General features: G+C 41.1%; 1 protein-coding gene across 5 annotated transcripts in view; it reads right to left on the reverse strand.

Annotated features, from left to right (window-relative positions):
* The window catches only part of SLC35A3 (solute carrier family 35 member A3), a 53,728-nt gene extending 34,088 nt beyond the window's left edge, over window positions 1-19,640 (reverse strand). Inside the window, exons 1-2 of one of the 5 annotated variants that reach the window (XM_072754517.1) lie at window positions 19,245-19,297; window positions 1,300-1,369 (exon numbers count right to left, since the gene is read on the reverse strand). In XM_072754517.1, coding sequence (XP_072610618.1) covers window positions 1,300-1,332 — 33 coding nt within the window. In that variant the 5' untranslated portion in view covers window positions 1,333-1,369; window positions 19,245-19,297. The other 4 variants (XM_072754519.1, XM_072754520.1, XM_072754518.1 and 1 more) reach the window with 4 other exon arrangements.
* Window positions 19,641-21,730: the final 2,090 nt, after the last annotated feature.

Here is a 21,730-nt window from a genome sequence, read left to right on the forward strand (position 1 = left end):
AAAAAATATTAGTAATCCTCTTTAGAGTCCAAAGAGATTCTAGTAATTATTTAGTAATCTTAAGAACAAAAAGGTTTTGCAGGTGCCTGGGTGGCTCAGTCAGTTAAGCTGCTGACTTTAGATCTCAAGTCTGGATCTCAGGGTCTTGAGTTCAAGGCCAATATTGGGTTTCATGCTGGGCATGGAACTTACTTAAAAAAAAAAAAGGTTTTGCAAACACACTAGAAAGTACAAAATAAGTACATTTTATATGCTAATTAGATGTCCTTCGTTTTCTTTAAAAAGTAGCTTCCAAAGATATTTGCTTTACAATGTTAATTCTGAGTTACTTTTTTTTTTTTTTAAAGATTTTATTTTATTTATTCATGAGAGACAGAGAGAGAGGCAGAGACACAGGCAGAGGGAGAAGCAGGCTCCATGCAGGGAGCCTGACATGGGACTTAATCCTGGGTCTCCAGGATCATGCCCTGGGCCCAATGCAGGCACCAACCCACTGAGCCACTTGGGCTCCCCTCTGAGTTACTTTAAAGGCTTAAAATGTTTTAAAAATAAAGATTACATGAATTATATGTATGATTAATGTACACTACTGCTATCACCTCTACCTCCACATTAATCAGGATTAGTGAGAAATGAGTTTATATACCATCATTAATTGCATTAGATATGCATTAACTAAATTTTGAAATATTCAAAACATTATATACTAATAATTTTTACTCATCTTTTCAGACACAGATAGGTCCTTGTAGGTAAATCTGAAAATCAGTCTAGCTATACATTTATTCCAATAGCTTATTAATGTATATGCATATAATTTTTAGGACTGTATATGAAGCCCACTATTTCTGCTGAAACAAGAATATCTGTATTTTGCTGATATGTCTCCAGCTACTAAAAGTCCTAAAAGACCAAAAGTTTCGTCAATGTTTTTAAATTGTAATAAAATTTACATAGATTTTTAAAGACTATTAATACCTAAGAAATTCTGCATATCAATTTGCTTCAATTGTAAAAACAAAAGGCTAAATTTCTTAACTTATGGTCTTTAGAGTAAGCTATATTTACATTTTCTAAACACTAGTTCTGAACTATACTCCATAAGTACATAGTATAATAATCTACTAGAGGTTCATGATTTAATAGAGTACATATGAAAACACAAATTATAAAGTGCTAGGTAAATAAAAGTTCACATTATATGCTAGTCAGAAACAGTTATTGGTAAACATAGATCTTTTAAGATTTTCCCAAGTAAATGAAGAGAAAAAGCAAATAAATACATACAAAAATACTGACCTCAGTTGCAATTTTTTGTCCATTTTCTTCCATGATGCCAAACTTTAAAGCTGCAACCTATAACTAAATGCTAAATAATGACAAAATTAATCACACTGCCTTTACTTCTGACCACTGATATTTATATCTTCCTTTCAAACTACCTCAAAATTAGCCACAGCATTTCCTAAAAGTAGCGACAATATGTCATACTTGAAATCCATAATAATCCTATGGAAAATTCAAAAAAATTTACTTTTTGTAAGTGAAAGAAAAATGAGTCAAAGATAATTTACCTGACTGGTATAATCAATTTTGTTTCTATGATAGAAATCATAACTTCCATTAAATTAGTTCACTTTTAAGTGTTGAAGAAAAAGCACAATCCTGCTCAGTAAAACTTAAGAATCAACTCTTTACTATCCAAGGTTCCTATTACATTCTAAGTAAAACAACTTTTCATTGTTTCTCCTTTCCTTTCTTCCTCAATGTGTCAGGTGTCTGTTTACATAAGGCAAATATCACCAGTATGTAAATTACAGCACTGTCAATTTTTAACTTGCTCTTTCACTACTGCAGAATTTCCATTCTTAACGCGGAGTAAAATCCATAATACTCAAATATTTCTTCAACTATACAAATACAAAACCTACTTGCATTATAATTTTTAGATTAAAAATTGTTCAGTATTATAGTAGTCTTTATATAATGTCAGTAATTTAGAAAACATAATGATCTAATTAGTATAGCTCTAAGATCCCCTTTGAATGTGTGGTGCCTCAATTTCCCATTCCTCATCTCTGTGCTAAACTGCTCTACCACTTTCTGCTATAGCCATTTCCTCCACTTAAAGCTAAAGACAGAAGTTAAAGATACTCTATTTTTTTAAAGATTTATTTATTTATTTATTTATTTAAGATAGACCGAGAGAGAGAGAGAGAGAGAGAGAGAGAGAGAGAGAGAGAGAGGCAGAGACACAGGGGGAAGGAGAAGCAGGCTCCATGCCAGGAGCCCGACGTGGGACTCGATCCTGGGACTCCAGGATCGTGCCCCGGGCCAAAGGCAGGCGCCAAACCGCTGAGCCACCTAGGGATCCCCCTATTTTTTTTAACGATTTTATTTATTTATTCACGAGAGACACAGAGAGAGGGATAGAGGCAGAGACACAGGTAGAGGGAGAAGCAGGCTCCACGCAGGGAGCCTGACATGGGACCTGATCCTGGGTCTCCAGGATCACACCCTGGGCTGAAGGCGGCGCTAAACCACTGAGCTACCAGGGCTGCCCACCCCCCCTTTTTAAGATATTCTATTAAAAGAAAAAAAAAAAAACAAAGTTATTTTTAAAACAACAGAGACTAGTATAAATGCCAGGTAAGGTCCACAGGCACTAACCATTAATAAATATTCAATACCAAGGAGATTGGGGGCAGAAGTGAAAAATAAAGGTACCATATAACTCTGTAACTTGCCACTAATATTTAATACATACAATGCTCAGGCATTGTGATGAGAACTGGGTACACAATGTTGCACAAGACAAATACAGTCTGTTTCTTCATGAAGTTTATCCTCTAGCTTGGAAGACACATTATTCAAATAACTCAAGAAATAGTATAAGTATGTAAACTGCTATGACTTAGGGTACAAGAGAAAAATATCATAGGAAAATGATGATACCTATGTCAACTTAGTTAAACTCAAATATATTTCCCAAAGTCCCTTAATCTGTATGGTGCTAGGTTAAAATTGCCTAAATACAAAGTCTGCATAAAACTTGAAAGACACAAGAGCCATCACTTCCAGAAAATACTCAGGGTTAAATGTGGTAAAACAGAAACAGAGAAATAGGTTCCAGTTATCCTCAATCTTCCCTGCTCTAGGTCAGCTCTTCCTCACAACTGCTGATCCTTCTGCACAAAAACAGGCTCATGCTCTCCACCAGACTATCTATCTATCTATCTATCTATCTATCTATCTATCTATCTATCTATTTGGAGTTCAATTTGCCAACACATAGTATAACACCCAGTGCTTATCCCAAGTGCCCCCTTCAGTGCCTGTCACCCAGTCACCCCAACCCCCCACCCACCTCCCCTCCCACCACCCTTTGTTCATTTCCCAGAGTTAGGAGTCTCTCATGTTCCATCACCCTCTCTGATACTTCCCACTCATTTTCTCTTCTTTCCCCTTTAATCTTTCACTATTTTTTATATTCCCCAAATGAATGAAAACATATAATGTCTGTCCTTCTCCGATTGACTTACTTCACTCAGCATAATACCCTCCAGTTCCATCCATGTCGAAGCAAATGGTGGGTATTTGTCATTTCTAATGGCTGAGTAATATTCCAGTGTATACATAGACCACATCTTTATCCATTCATCTTTCAATGGACACCAAGGCTCCTTCCACAGTTTGGCTACTGTGGACATTGCTGCTATAAACATTGGGGTGGTGTCTCGGCGTTTCACTGCATCTGTATCTTTGGGGTAAATCCCCAGCAGTGCAATTGCTGGGTCATAGGGCAGATCTATTTTTAACTCTTTAAGGAACCTCTTCACAGTTTTCTAGAGTGGCTGCACCAGTTCACATTCCCACCAACAGTGCAAGAAGGTTCCCCTTTCTCCACATCCTCTCCAACATTTGTGGTTTCCTGCCTTGTTAATTTTCCCCATTCTCACTGGTGTGAGGTGGTAGCTCATTGTGGTTTTGATTTGTATTTCCCTGATGGCAAGTGATGCGGAGCATATTCTCATGTGCTTGTTGGCCATGTCTATGTCTTCCTCTGTGAAATTTCTGCTCATGTCTTTTGCCCATTTCACAATTGGATTGTTTGTTTCTTTGCTGTTGAGTTTAATAAGTTTTTTATAGATCTTGGATACTAGCCCTTTATCTGATAGGTCATTTGCAAATATCTTCTCCCATTCTGTAGGTTGTCTTTTAGTTTTGTTGACTGTTTCTTTTGCTGTGCAGAAGCTTAAGCTTTTTATCTTGATTAAGTCCCAATAGTTCATTTTTGCTTTTGTTTCCCTTGCCTTCATAGATGTATCTTGCAAGAAGTTGCTGTGACCAAGTTCAAAAAGGGTGTTGCCTGTGTTCTCCTCTAGGATTTTGATGGATTCTTGTCTCACATTTAGATCGTTCATCCATTTTGAGTTTATCTTTGTGTATGGTGTAAGAGAATGGTCCAGTTTCATTTTTCTGCACGTGGCTGTCCAATTTTCCCAGCACTATTTATTGAAGAAACTGTCCTTTTTCCAGTGGATAGTCTTTCCTGCTTTGTCTAATATTAGTTGACCATAGAGGGGCCATTTCTGGGTTCTCTTTTCTGTTCCACTGATTTGTGTGTCTGTTTTTGTGCCAGTACCACACTGTCTTGCTGATCACAGTTTTGTGGTACAACTTGAAATCCGGCATTTTGATGCCCCCGGCTCTGGTTTTCTTTTTCAATATTCCCCTGGCTATTTGGGGTCTTTTCTGATTCCACACAAATCTTAAAATTATTTGTTCCAACTCCCTGAAGAAAGTCCATGGTATTTTGATAGGGATTGCACTGAAGATGTAAATTGCCCTGGGCAGCGCTGACATTTTCACAATATTATTTCTTCCAATCCATGAGCATGGAATATTTTTCCATGTCTTTGTGTCTTCCTCAATTTCTTTCAGAAGTGTTCTGTAGTTTTTAGGGTATAGATCCATTACCTCTTTGGTTAGGTTTATTCCTAGGTATCTTATGCTTTTGGGTGTAATTATAAATGGGACTGATTCCTTAATTTCTCTTTCTTCAGTCTCATTGTTAGTGTATAGAAATGCCACTGATTTCTGGGCATTGGTTTTCTATCCTGCCACATTGCCGAACTGCTGTATGACTTCTAGCAATCTTGGGGTCTCCACCAGACTCTTGACTGTGGACAGAGAAAGACTGCTACACAGGGAGGACAGCTTTCTATATACCTTTCCATCAGCTCAATTACATGGTTCAGTTCTGGCTATAGGATATGCCTTGTTTCCTAGATTCCTTTCAAAGCTCTGACCTTTGTACCCACACTAGACATTCAGGAGGGCTGCTTAGTGACTTTTCAGGAATCCTTCAATACCCTTTGTTTCCCCCCAACACTCTCTTTTCAGATCTTTACTTCCCCTACTTTCCCCATAATTGTGAAAGGTCTTATTCCTATCATAAATCCCTTATTGTATAATAGTGAAAGGTTCTATTTCTCTACTGAACCTTGACTGATAAATAGTTTTTGGTACCAAATGTGGTTCGTGTAACAGAACCACTGAGAATAATCTGTAAGCAGCTTCCTGATCTGACTCGATTTAAGGCCATTAATGACCCTATTACCAGTGGTGAAAGAGATAACTAGTAGTTCACCATGCTAAGACAAAAAATCACTTAAACTACTGCCTGTAAATATCTATACTCAACATAAGGGTTTGAGTGATCAAGTAGTTGTTGCCACAAACATTCTACTGCAAATTGGCATATAGTGTTGTTCACTTATTGCTTCTACAATAACTAGAAAACTTGAAGAATTAAAATAATAAACTGGAGACCCTATATTCACAGCCCATAGTCCAGGTAAGGTACAGAAAGCTTCTATGACACCCCTAAAACAATTTATCTCTTTTAACTACAGTCAATATTTCTGAAAAACAAATCCAAAGTCTGATCCTGTCATGGGCTTCAAATAAAAAGCAAATTGAGGGGCACCTGGGTGACTCAGTCAGTTAAGTGTCTGCCTTTGGCTCAAGTCATGATCCCAGAATCCTGGGATTTAGCCCCATATCAGGCTCCCTACTAAGCAGGGAGTCTTGCTTCTCCTTCCGCCTCTCCTCCTGCTCAAACTCTCACTCAAATAAATGAATGAAATCTTAAAAAAAAAAAAAAAAAAGCAAATTGAGTTTATAATTTCATAGGGTCCTAGGATCCTATACTCTACATATTCTTAGAATCTCTATATCATAGTGCACATTCATGAAAATATGCCTGAGGGTTGTAGTAGGCTGAATAATGGCCCCCAAAGATATAGGTCCTAATCCCTAGAACCTGTAAATGCTACCTTATTTGGAAAAGGGGATTTTACAAATGAAATTAAGGATCTTGAGATGGGAAGATTATCCTGTATTAGTGAATGAGCCCAAAATGCCAACACAAATGTCCTTAGACAGAAAAAAAACACAAATACTCGAGAAGGCAGTGTGAAGACAGATTCAGAGAGAGATTTGAAGATGACAGCATTGCAGACTAGTGATTTGGCCACAAACCAAAGATTTGCAACCACCGAGATGGAGGACAAAGGAATGGATTTTTCCTTAGTGCCTCCAGAGGGAGCATAGGTAGCCCTGTTGACACTGATGATCAGCCTAGTGATGATTGATTTTGGATTTCTGGTCTCCAAAACTCTGGGAGAATCTATTTTTTAAAAATTTCAGCAACCAATCTGGGATAATTTGTTACAGTAGCCACAGGATATCTATATTTTTAAAATTTTAACAATTTTAATTAAAATTTAATTTAATGGTCTCCATTCTATGTCTACTTAGGCAGAAAACATTTAAAATGTTTAGGAGGAAAACTGGTTAAAATTAAGTTTTCAGTACTCAAAAGAATCAATCAGTTACCAAGAAAGCTGGCTTACTCCGAAGAGTGCATACAACAGTTCCCCTCAGATAGTTTGTGCTTAATAAATATATTTTTTTAAGATTTTACTTATTTATTCATGAGAGACACAAAGAGAAGGCAGAGACACAGGCAGAGGGAGAAGCAGGCTCCTCGCAGGGAGCCCGATGTGTGATTCGATCCCGGAACTCCAGGATAACCTGAGCCAAAGGCAGATGCCCCACCGCTAAGCCACCCAGGTGTCCCAATAAATAATATTTAAAATAAATGCCAGACTCAGGAAAAAATCAAGGATATCAAATAAATGAGATATTGCTCTAATGACATTCTGTTATGGAAAATTTGAAGCCCATCCGCTTGGTTCACAAAACTAAATGGTTAGTAATAACACTTCCATAGGGAAGATAAATAATGACGTTTTAAAATATGAGGTCTGGAGCCAATGACCAAGAAAGAATTCTTGAGATGTCTTTGGTACAAAATGGTGGTTTTATTAAAGCACGGGGAAAGGACTAGTGGGCAGGAATTGCTGCTGCCCCAGGCCTGTGAGTGGCTGATTATATACCCAGAAATTGGGAGAGGTAAGCAAAAAGGAGATTCCAAAAGGATTTAAAAAAAAATTTTTTTTTTTTTTAGGATTTTTAAAAATTTTTTCAGCTGTGCTTTGTTCTCAGCTAAGCCCTGCTACCTCATCATAAGGACCTATTACAAAGTAATTCTACTAATGCTTATTTTAGAAAATATTAATTTCTTTACTATTTTAAAGGACATGAAAGGCAAAAACTACAGATCGTCACTATTTTTATTCATGCCTTTGTTTTTATAACCTAAAATATTAGTAGCAGTAATTAGACACAGTTTATAATCTAGAAAACAATTCCCAATTTAAAATTTTCTCTTTGCACTAGACTATTCTCAAATTGACTCCTTTAAACATGATTTATTTCCCATTTTGAGGTATACTATGTGTATCAAAACATGCCATCTAAAATATACCTATCTATATGCAGAAAGTCAAACATAATATATTCATTCTATAAGATAGTATTGTTCCCGAAGCACTAGCATTAATAAGAAGGTTCCGGCATTTTTCAAATGTTTAAGTATTAAAATGTACAAGGATAATTAAAAATAATGTTTAGCTATTTATTTAATTCAGGCTGAGGATAAACTGAAAGATCAGGAGCCTTAAGATGTTTTTCTTTGTAGCAGTCACAAATGGTAAAACTTTTGGAAAAATGTGTCTAAAATTATTTACCTGAAACTTGATAGAACATATAAAACTAGCTACTATTTATGGATTTATGGTTTGACAGGCTGTCAAGGACAAAAAAAAAAGCTTTTGAACTCTAGCTATTAACTCTGCTTGGGCTAATTAAGGGAAGATTACAACCCTTCCCTAAGGACAAAATTCCATTGTTAGAATTCAAACGCTGTGTAGCGGTTGTTTTTTTTAACTACCACCCTTTCTACACAGGAAATTGACACCACTCCCAAGTAAACCTACAGTCTTAGGAGTTTTTATATTCCATGGGTTTATAAACTACATAGATTATGAGTACATTTCAGTTATGCTTGTTCAGTATTTATTGTTCGAGTCTCATGTCACTCTGCCTCCCAACTATGGGTCAGCCTTCAGCCTCTCACAACTCTATCCTCCATAGAGGTGAATAGATCTGATCACATTCTTTCCTTTTTGTAAAGTTTAACGAATTCCCTATCAATAGAAGATACAGTACAAACTCACATAAAACAGTTCTTCACCATCTGGCCCCGACCTAAATTCTCTGTCATAAACTATGACCTGTCTCAAACATTTTTCCTTCATGCATTCTTTGAACAAATATCCCTATTTAAAAAAACACTCTTTCTGGGAGCCTGGGTGGCTCAGTGGTTGAGCGGCTGCCTTCAGCTCAGGGCGTGATCCTGAGGTCAGGGATCAGAGTCCCGCATTCGGCTCCTTGCCAGGAGCCTGCTTCTCCATCTGCCTGTGTCTGTGCCTCTTCCTCTCTGTCTCTCATGAATAAATAAATAAAATTTTTTTAAAATAAAAATTAAAAACACTCTTTCCTTGGGGCACCTGGGTGGCTCAGTTAAACATCCAGCTCTTAATCTCAGCTCAGATCTTGATCTCAAGGTTATGAGTTCAAGCCATAATTAGGCTCCACGCTTTAAAAAAATTTTTTTCATTAAAAATTTCCTTTCCCTTCTTTACCTGTAGAACTTCTCATCTTGTATCAAAATACAAGTCTACTTTCAGTGAAGTGTTCACAAGTTTCAAGCAGATTAAAGCCTCCATCAATGTGATTTTATACTTATATTTTGTAGTACTGGTTATGAATTTTATCAATTTAATTGTTTTACATACATACATTTCTGTGTTTTATTCATCATTGTATTTCCTACATCTCCTTACCAGGGTATGTCACATAACAGGCATGTTGTCTATGTTGACTTATAAAAGAATACATAAACTGTACAATATGTAAATTCTCAGAAGGGAAGAATGATCCTTGAGAATTAAATCTCTGTATATAATACAAAGAAGATACAGGCACCCATGCCAAACTGGTTTTCATTAAATGTTTTCTAATAATTGTAACTTCACAAGTTAAATTAATAAAAGAACATTTACTGAGCACCTCCAGCATGTCAGACATTGCACCAGGTGCTTTACAGGCATTATCCTATTCAAATCTCATTTCATCTGTAAAAGAATCACTCATTTTACAGATCTAAAAATCTGTAGTTTCTGAGATATTAAGTATATAATTTCTTGCATAAAATGTCAGAGCTCAAATATAAAGCAAGATTTCTCTCAAAGCTACCAGTTCATGGCTTATAAATTTTTATAATAAGTCTTTCACATTGTCTTTGCAGCAAAGGCCAAGTGTTTAAGAACATCTATGTTTTAGAGGGCCAGTCAGCATAGTATATTAGAATATGCCTTAGACTCAGATTGCCTAATTTCACATTCTGTCCCCACCCCTTGATAAATCAAAGTGTTTAACCTCTCTGCCTCTCCTTTCTCTCATCTATAATATGGGTAGAAAAATAGTATGTACCTCACAATATGGTTATTAGGATTAAAAGATAACAATCAGAAGAAATGGTTATAATACTACAGTGCTTTATGTGAATATTCACTGAATACCTTTGTAAGACTCATGTTAGAAAATGCTACTAGAAACATTGTTTAAAATTGGCCTTAAGGGCAGCCTGGGTGGCTCAGCAGTTTAGCGCTGCCGTCAACCCAGGGCCTGATCCTGGAGACCGGGGATCGAGTCCCACATCAGGCTACCTCTGCCTGTCCTCTGCCTCTCTCTCTCTCTCTCTCTGTCTGTGTGTCTCTCATGAATAAATAAATAAAATAGTTTTAAAAAATAAAATTTGCCTTAAAAAACATGAATTCAGAAAAAACTTCGTATCTTTTACAGAAAAAGTAGGTAGAGCAGGTATGTAGTTGTATATAGACACTTCTCTTATTGGAATGATCTTCTTTTTTAGCAGTTTACCTGTTGTGACCTTAAAGTTTCAGCTTCGTCTTAACTCTAATTTCTACTCTATTTCCTGATCTAGCATACTTGTTCAATCAAAACACTTATCTCTAGACAGCAACTGGGTCTTTGGTTTTTGAGTGTGAATGATAAACTAGTAAGAATTCTGGGTAGCCAGTTTGATAAAGAAACTGAGTACCATTCAAGCTTATAAAGTAAAAACTCCCATATTTATATACCAAACACTCTCAAATCCATATAACAAAAGACATTTAAAAATTCATTAAAGGGATCCCTGGGTGGCGCAGCGGTTTGGCGCCTGCCTTTGGCCCAGGGCGCGATCCTGGAGACCCGAGATCGAGTCCCATGTCGGGCTCCCGGTGCATGGAGCCTGCTTCTCCCTCTGCCTGTGTCTCTGCCTCTCTCTCTCTCTCTCTCTCTGTGACTATCATAAATAAATTAAAAAAAAAATTTTTTTTAATTCATTAAAAATATATAATCACAGCACTATATTCCTTCATTAAAGCAGACAATTAAGTTGAATGTACTTAGGATTGACCTGCTTTTTAGAGGGTCAATATCTAATATTTAGCTACCAATTCATATTGATCTGAACTTTAATAATGAGTTCATACACATGAGTAACAATATTAACTGCGGGTTTGATGATGTTCAATGACATTATTAACTACTGGTTTGATTTCAGTTATGCACACGGGTCTGCAATTTACTCTTAATTTTTTTGCAGTTTCATACACATACACAAAAATTCCACAGCAGGTTAATATCAAATACAAAGTTCCCTCTCTAAAACTTTCAGGAGAAGGAAAGAAGCTTAAAAGTTATACTTCACAGGTACTGAATGATAAGACTTGACTTTAACTGAGGTTATTTACATTTATTCTAATGTGTATCCAGTCATTCATTCATCATATTGAGTTCCTACTGTATGAAAGACCTATCTGAGGATACAAATTACATCCATTTCAGATATAACTGAGGCAATGTAAAGAGTGTGTGTAGAACCTAGGGCCAATTATTTGAACTATCTGACCTTTAATATTCTCATCTACAAAATGGGGCTGTAAGGAAATAGAATATGCTACCTGCAAAGTATGCACTTCAGCATATTGGTTATTTCAAGCTGTAGGTACTTAAAAAAACAGCAAATGCAAGGGAGGCTTTCCCCAAACCTCCCTTATCTGCCTAAAACCAAATCCTCTACAAGGAACTCAGTTGTCATAAATCTCCTCCCCAGAGGAGTTTCAACAACCAGGGAGGCCTGACTCATTACCGGAGAGCAGATTAGAAATTAACACCACACCCAGATAAACCTTGGCACAAACTATATTACTTCTTATCTATTCTTTTAAGGGCCCATTCATCTTTCCTAAAAATCACTTACTTTCCCCTAAGAGGCCTACATCTCTCTTCCCTCTTCCCTCCTAAAATGGTATTTAATCCTGAATTTTTTTTTTTTAGATTTTATTTATTTATTTGACAGAGAGTGCACAAGCAGAGGGGCAGGCTCCCCGCTGAGCAAGGAGACCAGAACCGTGAGATCAAGACCCTGAGCCAAAGGCAGCTGCTTAACCAACTGAGCCACCCAGGCACCTCTGAATTCTAAAGCTACTTCTTTGAGTTATTCAGTTTTCCTAAATGTATACCTTGTATATATGGAGAACATATTTTTTTTTTGTTTTAAAGATTTTATTTATTTATTCATGAGAGAGACACACAGAGAGAGGCAGAGACACACACACAGGCAGAGGGAGTCCCCCCAGGGAGCCTAATGCGGGACTCAATCCCAGGACCCCAGGATCATGCCCTGAGCCAGAGGCAGACGCTCAACCACTGAGCCACCCAGGTGCCCCTGGAGAACATATAATAAGCCTCTATTTTTCTCCTGTTAATCTGTCTTTTATTATAAGAGTTTCAGCTAGGAACTTAGAACATCAAAGAGAAAATTATTTTCTTCCCCTACCCTTTCTGGTGACAAAGGATGCAATTGCTGAGATACCCTATGCACTCTACAGCTTGCAGGTGGGACCCCAGAAGTACTGGCAGAAGCCAGAGATGGGTAAGAATTCTTACCAAATCAGCTTTCCCTGATCTCTCTGGAATGCCCAGTGGAGAGGAAGGTAAAATTTCCTACTATCCCTTCCTTTCCAAATCAGATTAGCAGAAGAAAAACATTTATAATATTAGTTCTCCGAATTAAGATTCTTGGGAAATTTGGTTTTGGGGTACCCGTTATTGATCCTTGCTTCCCAAGGTGCAACTATTACCTTCCATTTGTCTCATTTTGTGCCTTAAGAATTTGGGTTGGCATTCTGTCTGCCTGGAGCATGCAGGTTATTGGTTCCTGGTTGTGCAAGTGGCTCAACCATCAGGTTAGGAGCCTCAAGAATGTGGAGTTAAGAGAATATAAGAAGAAATAATACAGAATAGGGGCTGGACAGAAATGTGGGTTGCACTCCATTGGAAGCCAGCATCCTACTGACTGTTGCTAGCTGTGGGGGGCAGGGGGTAGTTTGAGATGGGGCCATGTCTCTTTCTTCTGGCTATTGTTAGTAGTGGTTCTGGACCCTGCGAGGCCTGCATCTTTTCTACCTTCTCTGGGGATGTCTCTTGCATCACAGTTAAGTCATAAAAGGCTTACTGATTTTGGTTTTGAGTCGATAGGTTTATCTTTGGTTTAAAAAAACAATTTTTTTGAAAAAAAATATTTTTAAAAAGGAGTTCAATACTATCTGGAATATTTACTGTTTGCCCCAGTTGAAACCTGATAAGATATTTGAAAGGATTTTTTAAAGGAGCTCTATGGTAAGTTAGTTTAATTGGAAGCTGGTATCTGGAGCCTGATGGGAGCTGTTTTATAAGGTCCCTCTGTTCCATTTCATCCTGTTCCTCCCACGAGAACTTTTCAGTCCACTAAAATCCTCTTCTTGAACCCCTACTGGCTTTATACTCTGCCAACTCTGGCCATCTCCTTCTTTTTGGCATGATTTTGCTGAGTATAATCTGGAATTTCATTGGCTTCTTCGGGAGACCTAAGGGCTTCCCAAACTGGCTCCTCTAAGACCTCTCTCCCTTCCCATTGCTTCTGCTCCTTCCTCCTGCCAACTTCATTCAATCTTCCATTCAGTTGCCTTGAATCCTTCAGGCCCCTATCTCCCTCTGTCCACCCCTGCAAGGCTTCTCCCTCCGCACTTCAACCCTCAGATGCCTTCCGTCACTTGAACTTTAAGCCCCCTATCCTCCACCAAGCTCTCAAAGGGAGTCAGAGACAATGACCCTGACACTAAAAAGGGAAAGGGAGCTATTTGGATATGGAGCAAATGAACTTAGAGTCTTCTCAGGCACCTGGCTGGCTCAGTCAGAGAAGCAGGTGACCCTTGATCTCATAGTCATGAGTTCAAAGCCCATGTTGAGTGTAGAGATTACATAAATAAACTTAGAAAAAAAAGTCTTCTCAACAAATAAACGAGTGAGTTTTCTATCATTGTCCCTGATACATGGCTAAGAATTTAAAAGAAAAGCTGGGGGGCATCTGGGTGGCTCAGTGGTTGAGTCTGCCTTCGGCTCAGGTTATGATCACAGGGTTCTGGGATTGAGTCCCTTATCAGGACCTGCTTCTCCCTCTGCCTATATCTCTGCCTCTCTGTGCCTCTCACAAATCAATAAATAAAATCTAATTAAATCAAAAAGAACGCCTAGGAGGCTCAGTGGTTAAGCAGCGGCCCTTGGCTCAGGGCGTGATCCCGGGGTCCCAAGATTGAGTCCCATATCGGGCTCCCTGCATGGAGCCTGCTTCTCCCTCTGCTTATGTCTCTGCCTTTCTCTGTCTCTCATGAATAAATAAATAAAATCTTCACAAAAAAAAATCTCATTTGTGTTTGTCTGTATATTTTAGGTGTGTGGTATTTTTCTACCTCTGGATGGTCTTGCCAAAATGAGTTTGTAAAAGAGCTCAATTTAATTGAATTATGGAAATAGGAGTATTATACTAATTTAATATTCTCTGAGAGAAATACAGGAACTGACAGAAATGTTTTTAAGTTCACATGACTCAGGTAATCTTTGGTAAATAAGAATATTGTTTAGCTAAACAACAAAACCCAACCAAACAAAAAATGGATATATATCCAGAGTTGTCAGCATTAAATATAATGCAGACATAAAGCTCTTCTACCTGGGTTTCCTAGTCAAATAAGCTAACGTTATCTGTTACAAAATTTGTCAGCAAGAAAAATAAGATGGCTAGCTGCTTAAATTCTCATAAAGCTTTCATGAGTAATCGAAATGTATTTTTTTCAAGATGTACTTATTTAAAACAAGTGAGTTAATGTAAAAGTTTAAATGTCAAAACGTTTAAAAATATAAAAATTCATAAATGAACTTTTCAACAATAATTCTTTTTTTAAAGATTATATTTATTTATTCATGAGAGACACAGAAAGAGAAGCAGACACACAAGCAGAGGGAGAAGCAGCCTCCATGCAGGAAGCCCGATGCGGAACTCGATCCCGGGACCCCAGGATCTTGGCCTGAGCCAAAGGCAGAGGCTCAATTGCTGAGCCACCCAGGCATCCCAACAATAATTATTTTTTACAATATGTCTGCTTGAAATAGTTTTCCAAATCTCTTTGGTAACTTATGCCCTGAGAATTTTGCGAAGTGAAGTTAAATTTAAATGATGGATATTCAGTGAATATGTATATTATCACAGATAAGGCAAATATAGAAACATTAATTACTAAATATAAGTTAACCTACTTTGGCCTCTTACAAAGCAACCAAGAAGCAGCTGCTCTTTCTGCTCATGGGTCCTGTCCCTGTGCTTTAATAAAACCACCATTTTGTACCCCACCCCCCAAAACAACCAGAGATATTGGGTCTGTTAGTAAACATGTTCTGTGCCACAATGAAAAATGAAAAAACTGGATCAATGGGGAAGCATATACCTGTAGAAATTAGGAAATGAAGTAATCATAAATTTGCCAATCTACAGAATATTAATGTGGGGACACCTGGTTGGCTCAGTCAGTAAACCATGTAACTCTTGATCTTGAGGTTGTAAATTTGAGCCCCATAATAAAATTACTTAAAAAAAGAGAGAGGGGGTGGTTGTAGTATACTTTTTCACTTAACTAGAATATTGGTGTATGAAAAACATTTCACAATTACTTTCTTTCTAGTTTTCACTAGAATTAAGGTTTCTAAGAGTTAAGCACTCTAATATATGTAATTAAAAAACTAGAAATAAGGGGGGGGACTGTATACAAGGCAAGTAGGATGTTTTTTGCTATGAAAAATCATGAGATAAGGGGAGAAGAAAAAAAGAGTAATTTTGTCCTAAAGTAGACTAATTGGTTGTTCCAGAATGAGGAAGAGTAGAGCAAAAGACAAGACAAAAACTAAATGGATACAGAAAGCTGGGAAGAGAGAGGAGAAACTTATTTTGAGTGGTCAAGTGGCTAAAACTGAATGCATTAATTATAAGGGTTATAAAAACGAGCCTTAATATAAAAAATATACTGATGTAAAACTAGAATTGAATCTATTTCTCCTAAAAGAACAAAGCTTTCTTGAACGATGGGTCTACTCTTGATAAGACTGAATGGGTCTCCTTTATCTTTTAAGTAATATGTCTAGAAAACAAAGATCCTGTGGGGTTTTTTTGTTGTTGTTGTTCTTGTTAAAAGATTTTATTTATATATTCATGAGAGACACAGAGAAAGAGAGAGAGGCAGAGACACAGGCAGAGGGAGAAGCAGGCTCCATGCAGGGAGCCCTGATGTGAGACTCCATCCTGGGACTCCAGGATCATGCCCTGAGCCCAAGGCAGCACCCAACCCCACTGAGCTACCCAGGTGTCCCAAGATCTTGTGCTTTATCAAAATAACTTCTTGTGATTCCCATTTTATCAGGTCTTTGATTACTCAAGAAAACAGTCTTCTCTACTAAAAGAGCTAAGAATTATATATATAACTATGTAACTTTCAGTATTTGCCTTCAGTGTTTTGTCACCTAGGTTAAATGGATTTTCACAGCACTAGCTACGATCCCATTTAACCATGTGGTTTTTTTTTTTTTTTTAAGATTTTATTTATTTATGTGAGGTGGGTGGGGGGGAGCATGAGCAGGGGGAAGAGGCAGAGGGAGAAGCAGGCTCCCCAGAGCAGGGAGCCCAATGCAGAACTGGATCCCAGGATGCTGGGACCATGACCTGAGCTGAAGGCAGACACTTTACCAACTGAGCCACCCAGGTGCCCCTTAATCATGTGTCCTTTTAATATTGGCAACATTCTCAAAAATCAAATCCTAAATAAAGTCTTTTGGATGTGGAACTTTGTTTTGTTCCAGAGGGTCTCCAAAGAGAGATTTGTTCTCTCTCCTTATAAAAAAAGGAGAGATGTCAAACTAATTAGGCTAATTTGATACTCTAAATGATATAGAAAGCATTGGTAAATAAGTGTGTGTAACTTGCCTAGGTTATATTTGTATAAGTGGGTATTATTGTGTTCTAGAAATTGTATAAAATCTCTTAAAATCTGATATATCTGGATATAATGTTATCAGTCATAATTCCAGTTATCATCTCAAAATATGTCACAGAAATAACCAAATATCCTTGCATTAGAATGAACTCTCGGGATCCCTGGGTGGCGCAGCGGTTTGGTGCCTGCCTTTGGCCTAGGGCGCGATCCTGGAGACGCGGGATCGAATCCCACATCGGGCTCCCGGTGCATGGAGCCTGCTTCTCCCTCTGCCTATGTCTCTGACTCTCTCTCTCTGTGTGTGTGACTATCATAAATAAATAAATTAAAAAATTTTTTTTAAAAATAGAATGAACTCTCATCAGATCCTTAACCATGGCCTTTGACCATGGTCTTTTGTCATTTACAGATAGTTATTTTTTTACACTGATGTTTTCCTGAAAGCTTTTCCAAATTGCTGTGAACCAAAAATGCTTGTCTTAGGGCGCCTACGTAGCTCAGTTGGTTAAGCATATGGCTCGGGCTCAGGTCATGATCCCAGGGTCCTGGAATGGAGACCCCTATCAGGCTCCCTGCTCAATGAGGAGTATGCTTCTCTCTGCCTCCTCCTCTTGTCCTCTCACTCTCCCTCTCCCTTCCAAATAAATAGTTTTTTTAAAAAAATTAAAAAACCTTGTCTTCAAAAAGATTCATGGAAAGAATTGTGACAAGTGCTCTGGAATACAGGTTTCTCATAACTTTAAGTTCATACCATTGAACTGGGTAAGAATTTCCAGAACTCCGTGGAAAAAACTGAAGGTGGGACGCCTGGGTAGCTCAGCGGTTGAGCATCTGCCTTCAGCTCAAGGCCTGATCCCAGAGGCCAGGGATCCAGTCCTCCATTAGGCTCCCTGCGTGGACGCCCACTTCTCCCTCTGCCTGTGTCTCTGCCTCTCTCTCTCTCTCTCTCTGTGTGTCTCTCATTAATAAATAAATAAAATCTTCAAGAATAAGATAAATTTAAAATAAAAGAAATAACAGTTCCAAATAACTACTGAAGTTTGGCTAAAGAAAAAAAAAGGATTTTGTGGGATAAAGCAATTTTTAAAAATGAAAGGGACATATTAAATCTGACTGTAGCTATAGCCAGTCATAATTTTGAAAGGTCTTAAATGCCACCCTAAATAATCTTACATGTATTTTGGAGCCAATAGAGTCACTGAGTATCTCTGAGGGAAGAGTAACCAGGGACTGATAAGCTCTCTATCTTTAAGAAGCAATACGGAGGGGGTGGGGGGATCCCTGGGTGGCTCAGCGGTTTAGCGCCGCCTTCAGCCCGGGTTGTGATCCTGGAGACCTGAGATCGAGTCCCTGCGTGGAGCCTGCTCCTCTCTGCCTGTGTCTCTCATGAGGGGAGAGCCTGGAAGGGGGACAGATTGAAGGCCAGTTTGGAAGCCACCGCTATAATGCAAGTAAGAGGAGACAAGCACCACATTTAGCAGGGAAGTAGCGGGAATGAAAAAGAGGGGGCGATGTAAACCGAGACGCTGAAAAAGTAGAACCTACCCTCAGGAGGAAATGTTCGGGAGGAAATGTTAGGATCAGAAACGTAAACCTCAAAGTCATTCCCTTGAAGGAAGCAAGCTGAGCTGACCAATGAAAAGAAGTAAGAGCACCAAGTGAGAAGCCCTACCCAATTTCGTCTTTAACTATCAAAGTTGAACGTGGACTGCAAACCAAAAAAAAAAAAAAAAAACTTCTTGGTTCCATTTTCAAAACACTGCATGGGACAGAGCAGAATAAAAGGTTCCGTCTTTGTGCTACAAAGTCAATGAATCGGTAAGGAGTGTGCTAGGCAAGGCCCACTTGGACGTTTACCGTCATCCTTCACCTCCTGTGAGCCGGCGCTCCCGCCAGGCGGTCGGCGGTGGAGGGGACGTGGCAGGGAGCCTCGCGGCGGGAACCCTCCGCCCGCGCCCCGCGCCCCGCGCACCTGCTCCCGCAGCCCCGCGCGCCGGCCTCCCACCCGCCCGTGCGCGTCCCCGAGGCCCGCGGGAGCCGGAGCGCAGGGGGCGTCCGCCGAAGGAGTGCGGGCCGCCGGCCCCCCGGGCTCCCCCAGTCCTCTCGGCCTCCCCGCCGCCGCCCCGGGCTCCCCCGAACCCCCGATGCCCCCGCCCCCCCGCCCCGGGCGCCGGGACACGCGCGGCCCCCCGCGGCCGCCCGACACACCCCTTTCCCGGGCTCCCTCCCCTCCTCCCCGCGGCACATCCCGCACGTCGTCGCTCCGGGCCACGACGTGTCACTCGCTCGGCTCCCGCCCCCGCGTAGCCGGGCCCCGCGCCCCGCGCCCCGCGCCGGCGTTACCTCGGCGCCCCTCCGCCCCGCACACCTTGCCGTCCGCCGGCTCCGGGAGCTCGTCCCGGGCGCTGCCTCCCCGCCCCGGAGCCTCCGGAGCCGCCGCCGCCCCCAAGCCCGCCTCCCCAGGGGCGCCGCACGCTCACCTCCGGCGCGGCTCCACCCGCCGCGCGAACCCCCGGGGGTGGCTCCGCCCGGCGCCCGGGCCGCCCAGCCCGCTGGGTCCCTCGCGCCCCCGGCCGCGCCGAGCCGCCGGCGCCCGCCGCCCTCGCCGCCGCCAGCCCGCTGCGGCCCAGGCGTTTCCGGGTTCCCGCGGTCCCGTCCCCCAAACGCTCCGGCTTCCGCCTCGGCCCGGGCAAACGCCGTTCCCGGCTCGGCTCGGCGGCCCCCGCTGCGCGCTCGGCGGCTGCGGCCCGAAGGCGCGGCGCCCTCGGCGGGGAGCCCCGCGGTGCAGGCGGCGCGGCGGGGGGGGGGGGGGGGGGGGCGGCCCGAGGCTCTGGCTCCCGCCGGCGTGCGCGGCCGCCCGGGGCTCCGACTGCGAAACGGAGGGCAGAGGACGCTGGGCGTGAGCGCGGAGGCGGGATCCGCCGGACGGAGCGGTACCGGCGCGGCCTCCCGCAGGCCCGGGAAGGCCTGCTGCGCCCGACAGACCGCGCGGCCGCCCCCCCCCCCCCCCCCGAGGCCAGCCCGAGCCCCCCGCTGCCCCGCCGGCGGACGCGCAGAACACAAAACACTAACGGAGCCCGAGGATCTGAGTCCCTAGGGCCTAGGCCCTTCCTGTCCTCCTGTCCTCAGGGATCCCTTGCACAGCTCTCCCCTTTTTTTTTTTTTTTTTAACATTTTACTTATTTATTCCTGAGAGACACAGAGAGAGGGAGAAGCAGGCTCGGTGCAGGGAGCCCGCCGCGGGACTCGACCCCGGGTCCCCAGGTCACGCCCCGGGCTGCAGGCGGCGCTGAACCCCCCACCCCCGGGATCCCTGAGGGCCTCCCTGTGTCCTTGCTGGAAACCCTCAGCCACAGCAGCCGTTCGGGTGTTGGACAAGCTAAAATTACTCTCCTAGGTCCAGTTTGATCTTCAGAGTGTAGGCGGGACTATCCCTTTCCTCGTAACAGCGGCGCTACGAGTGAAGCCTACGTCCGTTTCTGTTGCACAGGATTCAAGCTACCTCCACAGACACAGTGCAGGAAAATAAGTGTGTTGGAAAAATAACCGGCTCTGAGGTTTTCTGTACTACGACCTTGAGAAAATCCCTGGATGTGGAAATAGATATTAGATCTTGACGTTTGTCCAAGTATTTTAGAAACAAAATATGGCTGGTACAGAATCATAATAGCTAGGCACTATTCTAACATAGCTATCTATATTTTTTGATTAAAAAAATAGGAGGTACTCAGTAAGTATGTATGGTTGTAAGGGGGAAGATATAAATGTCTTAGAAATACACCAGCAGGGGGCTCCTAGATGGTCCGCCTTCCTCTTGGGTGGTGGCCCCAGGGATCAACTGGTTGAGGTGCCTGCTTATGGGGGGTCTGTTTCTCCCTCTCCCTCCCCTTACTCATGCTCTCTTGCTCACTCTCTCTCTCAAATAAATAAATAAAATCCTTATTTTTTTTTTTAGTAATTTTCTACACGCACTGCAGGGCTCAAACTCATGACGGTAAGATCAACAGTCCTGTGCCTTTCCCACTGAGCCAGCAAGGTGCCCCAATGGCCTAAGACTCAATGAGAAAAAAGTAAAGAGCAAAATAAGAAAGAACAAAGATTATGGTGATACATATTTTTAAAGGCTATCTGTCCATAACAGTTAAAATATAAAACATTTCAGTGCTTAGAGATAGACCTCAAGTTTCCAGGGGTCACTTCTACTTTTTTCCTATGCTATTATAGCACTTAAAATTATTGAATTGAGGGGACACCTGGATGGCTCAGCGGTTGAGCATCTGCCTTCAGCTCGGGGTGTGAGTCCGGGATCCAAGATCAAGTCCCGCATTGGGCTTCCTGCATGGAGCCTACTTCTCCCTCTGCCTGTGTCTCTGCCTCTCTCTGTGCGTGAAAAATAATAACAAAAATAAATAAACAAAATAAAATTATTTATTTGAATAAATAAAAATCTTTAAAAAAAACTTAAAGTACTGAATTGAAATTAAAGCTCACAAACAGAAAAAACTAGTTCATTCTATCAAGTTGCCAAATTAGTTGAATCTGGCATGTTCTTAATTCTTCAGGCCAAAGAACCTATATGTAAAGAAAGCTGGAGAAGGTTGCTGAAGATTATATACTTGTTCATCATTTATCTCAAAGAGGAGCTGAGGGAGGTCATGTCCATGTTATTAATAGTTCAATGGACATGTGATCCTATTACTTTGAGATGGATCTCCAGAGTTTAATACTTTTTTTAAAAAAGTTATCTATTTATTTGAGAGAGAGAGTACAAGACAGGGGAGAAGCAGAGGGAGAGGGAAAAGCAGACTTCCCACTAAGCAAAGAGCCCA

The sequence above is a fragment of the Vulpes vulpes genome, chromosome 3 (genome assembly GCF_048418805.1).
Source record: "Vulpes vulpes isolate BD-2025 chromosome 3, VulVul3, whole genome shotgun sequence".
NCBI classification, from domain to species: domain Eukaryota; kingdom Metazoa; phylum Chordata; class Mammalia; order Carnivora; family Canidae; genus Vulpes; species Vulpes vulpes.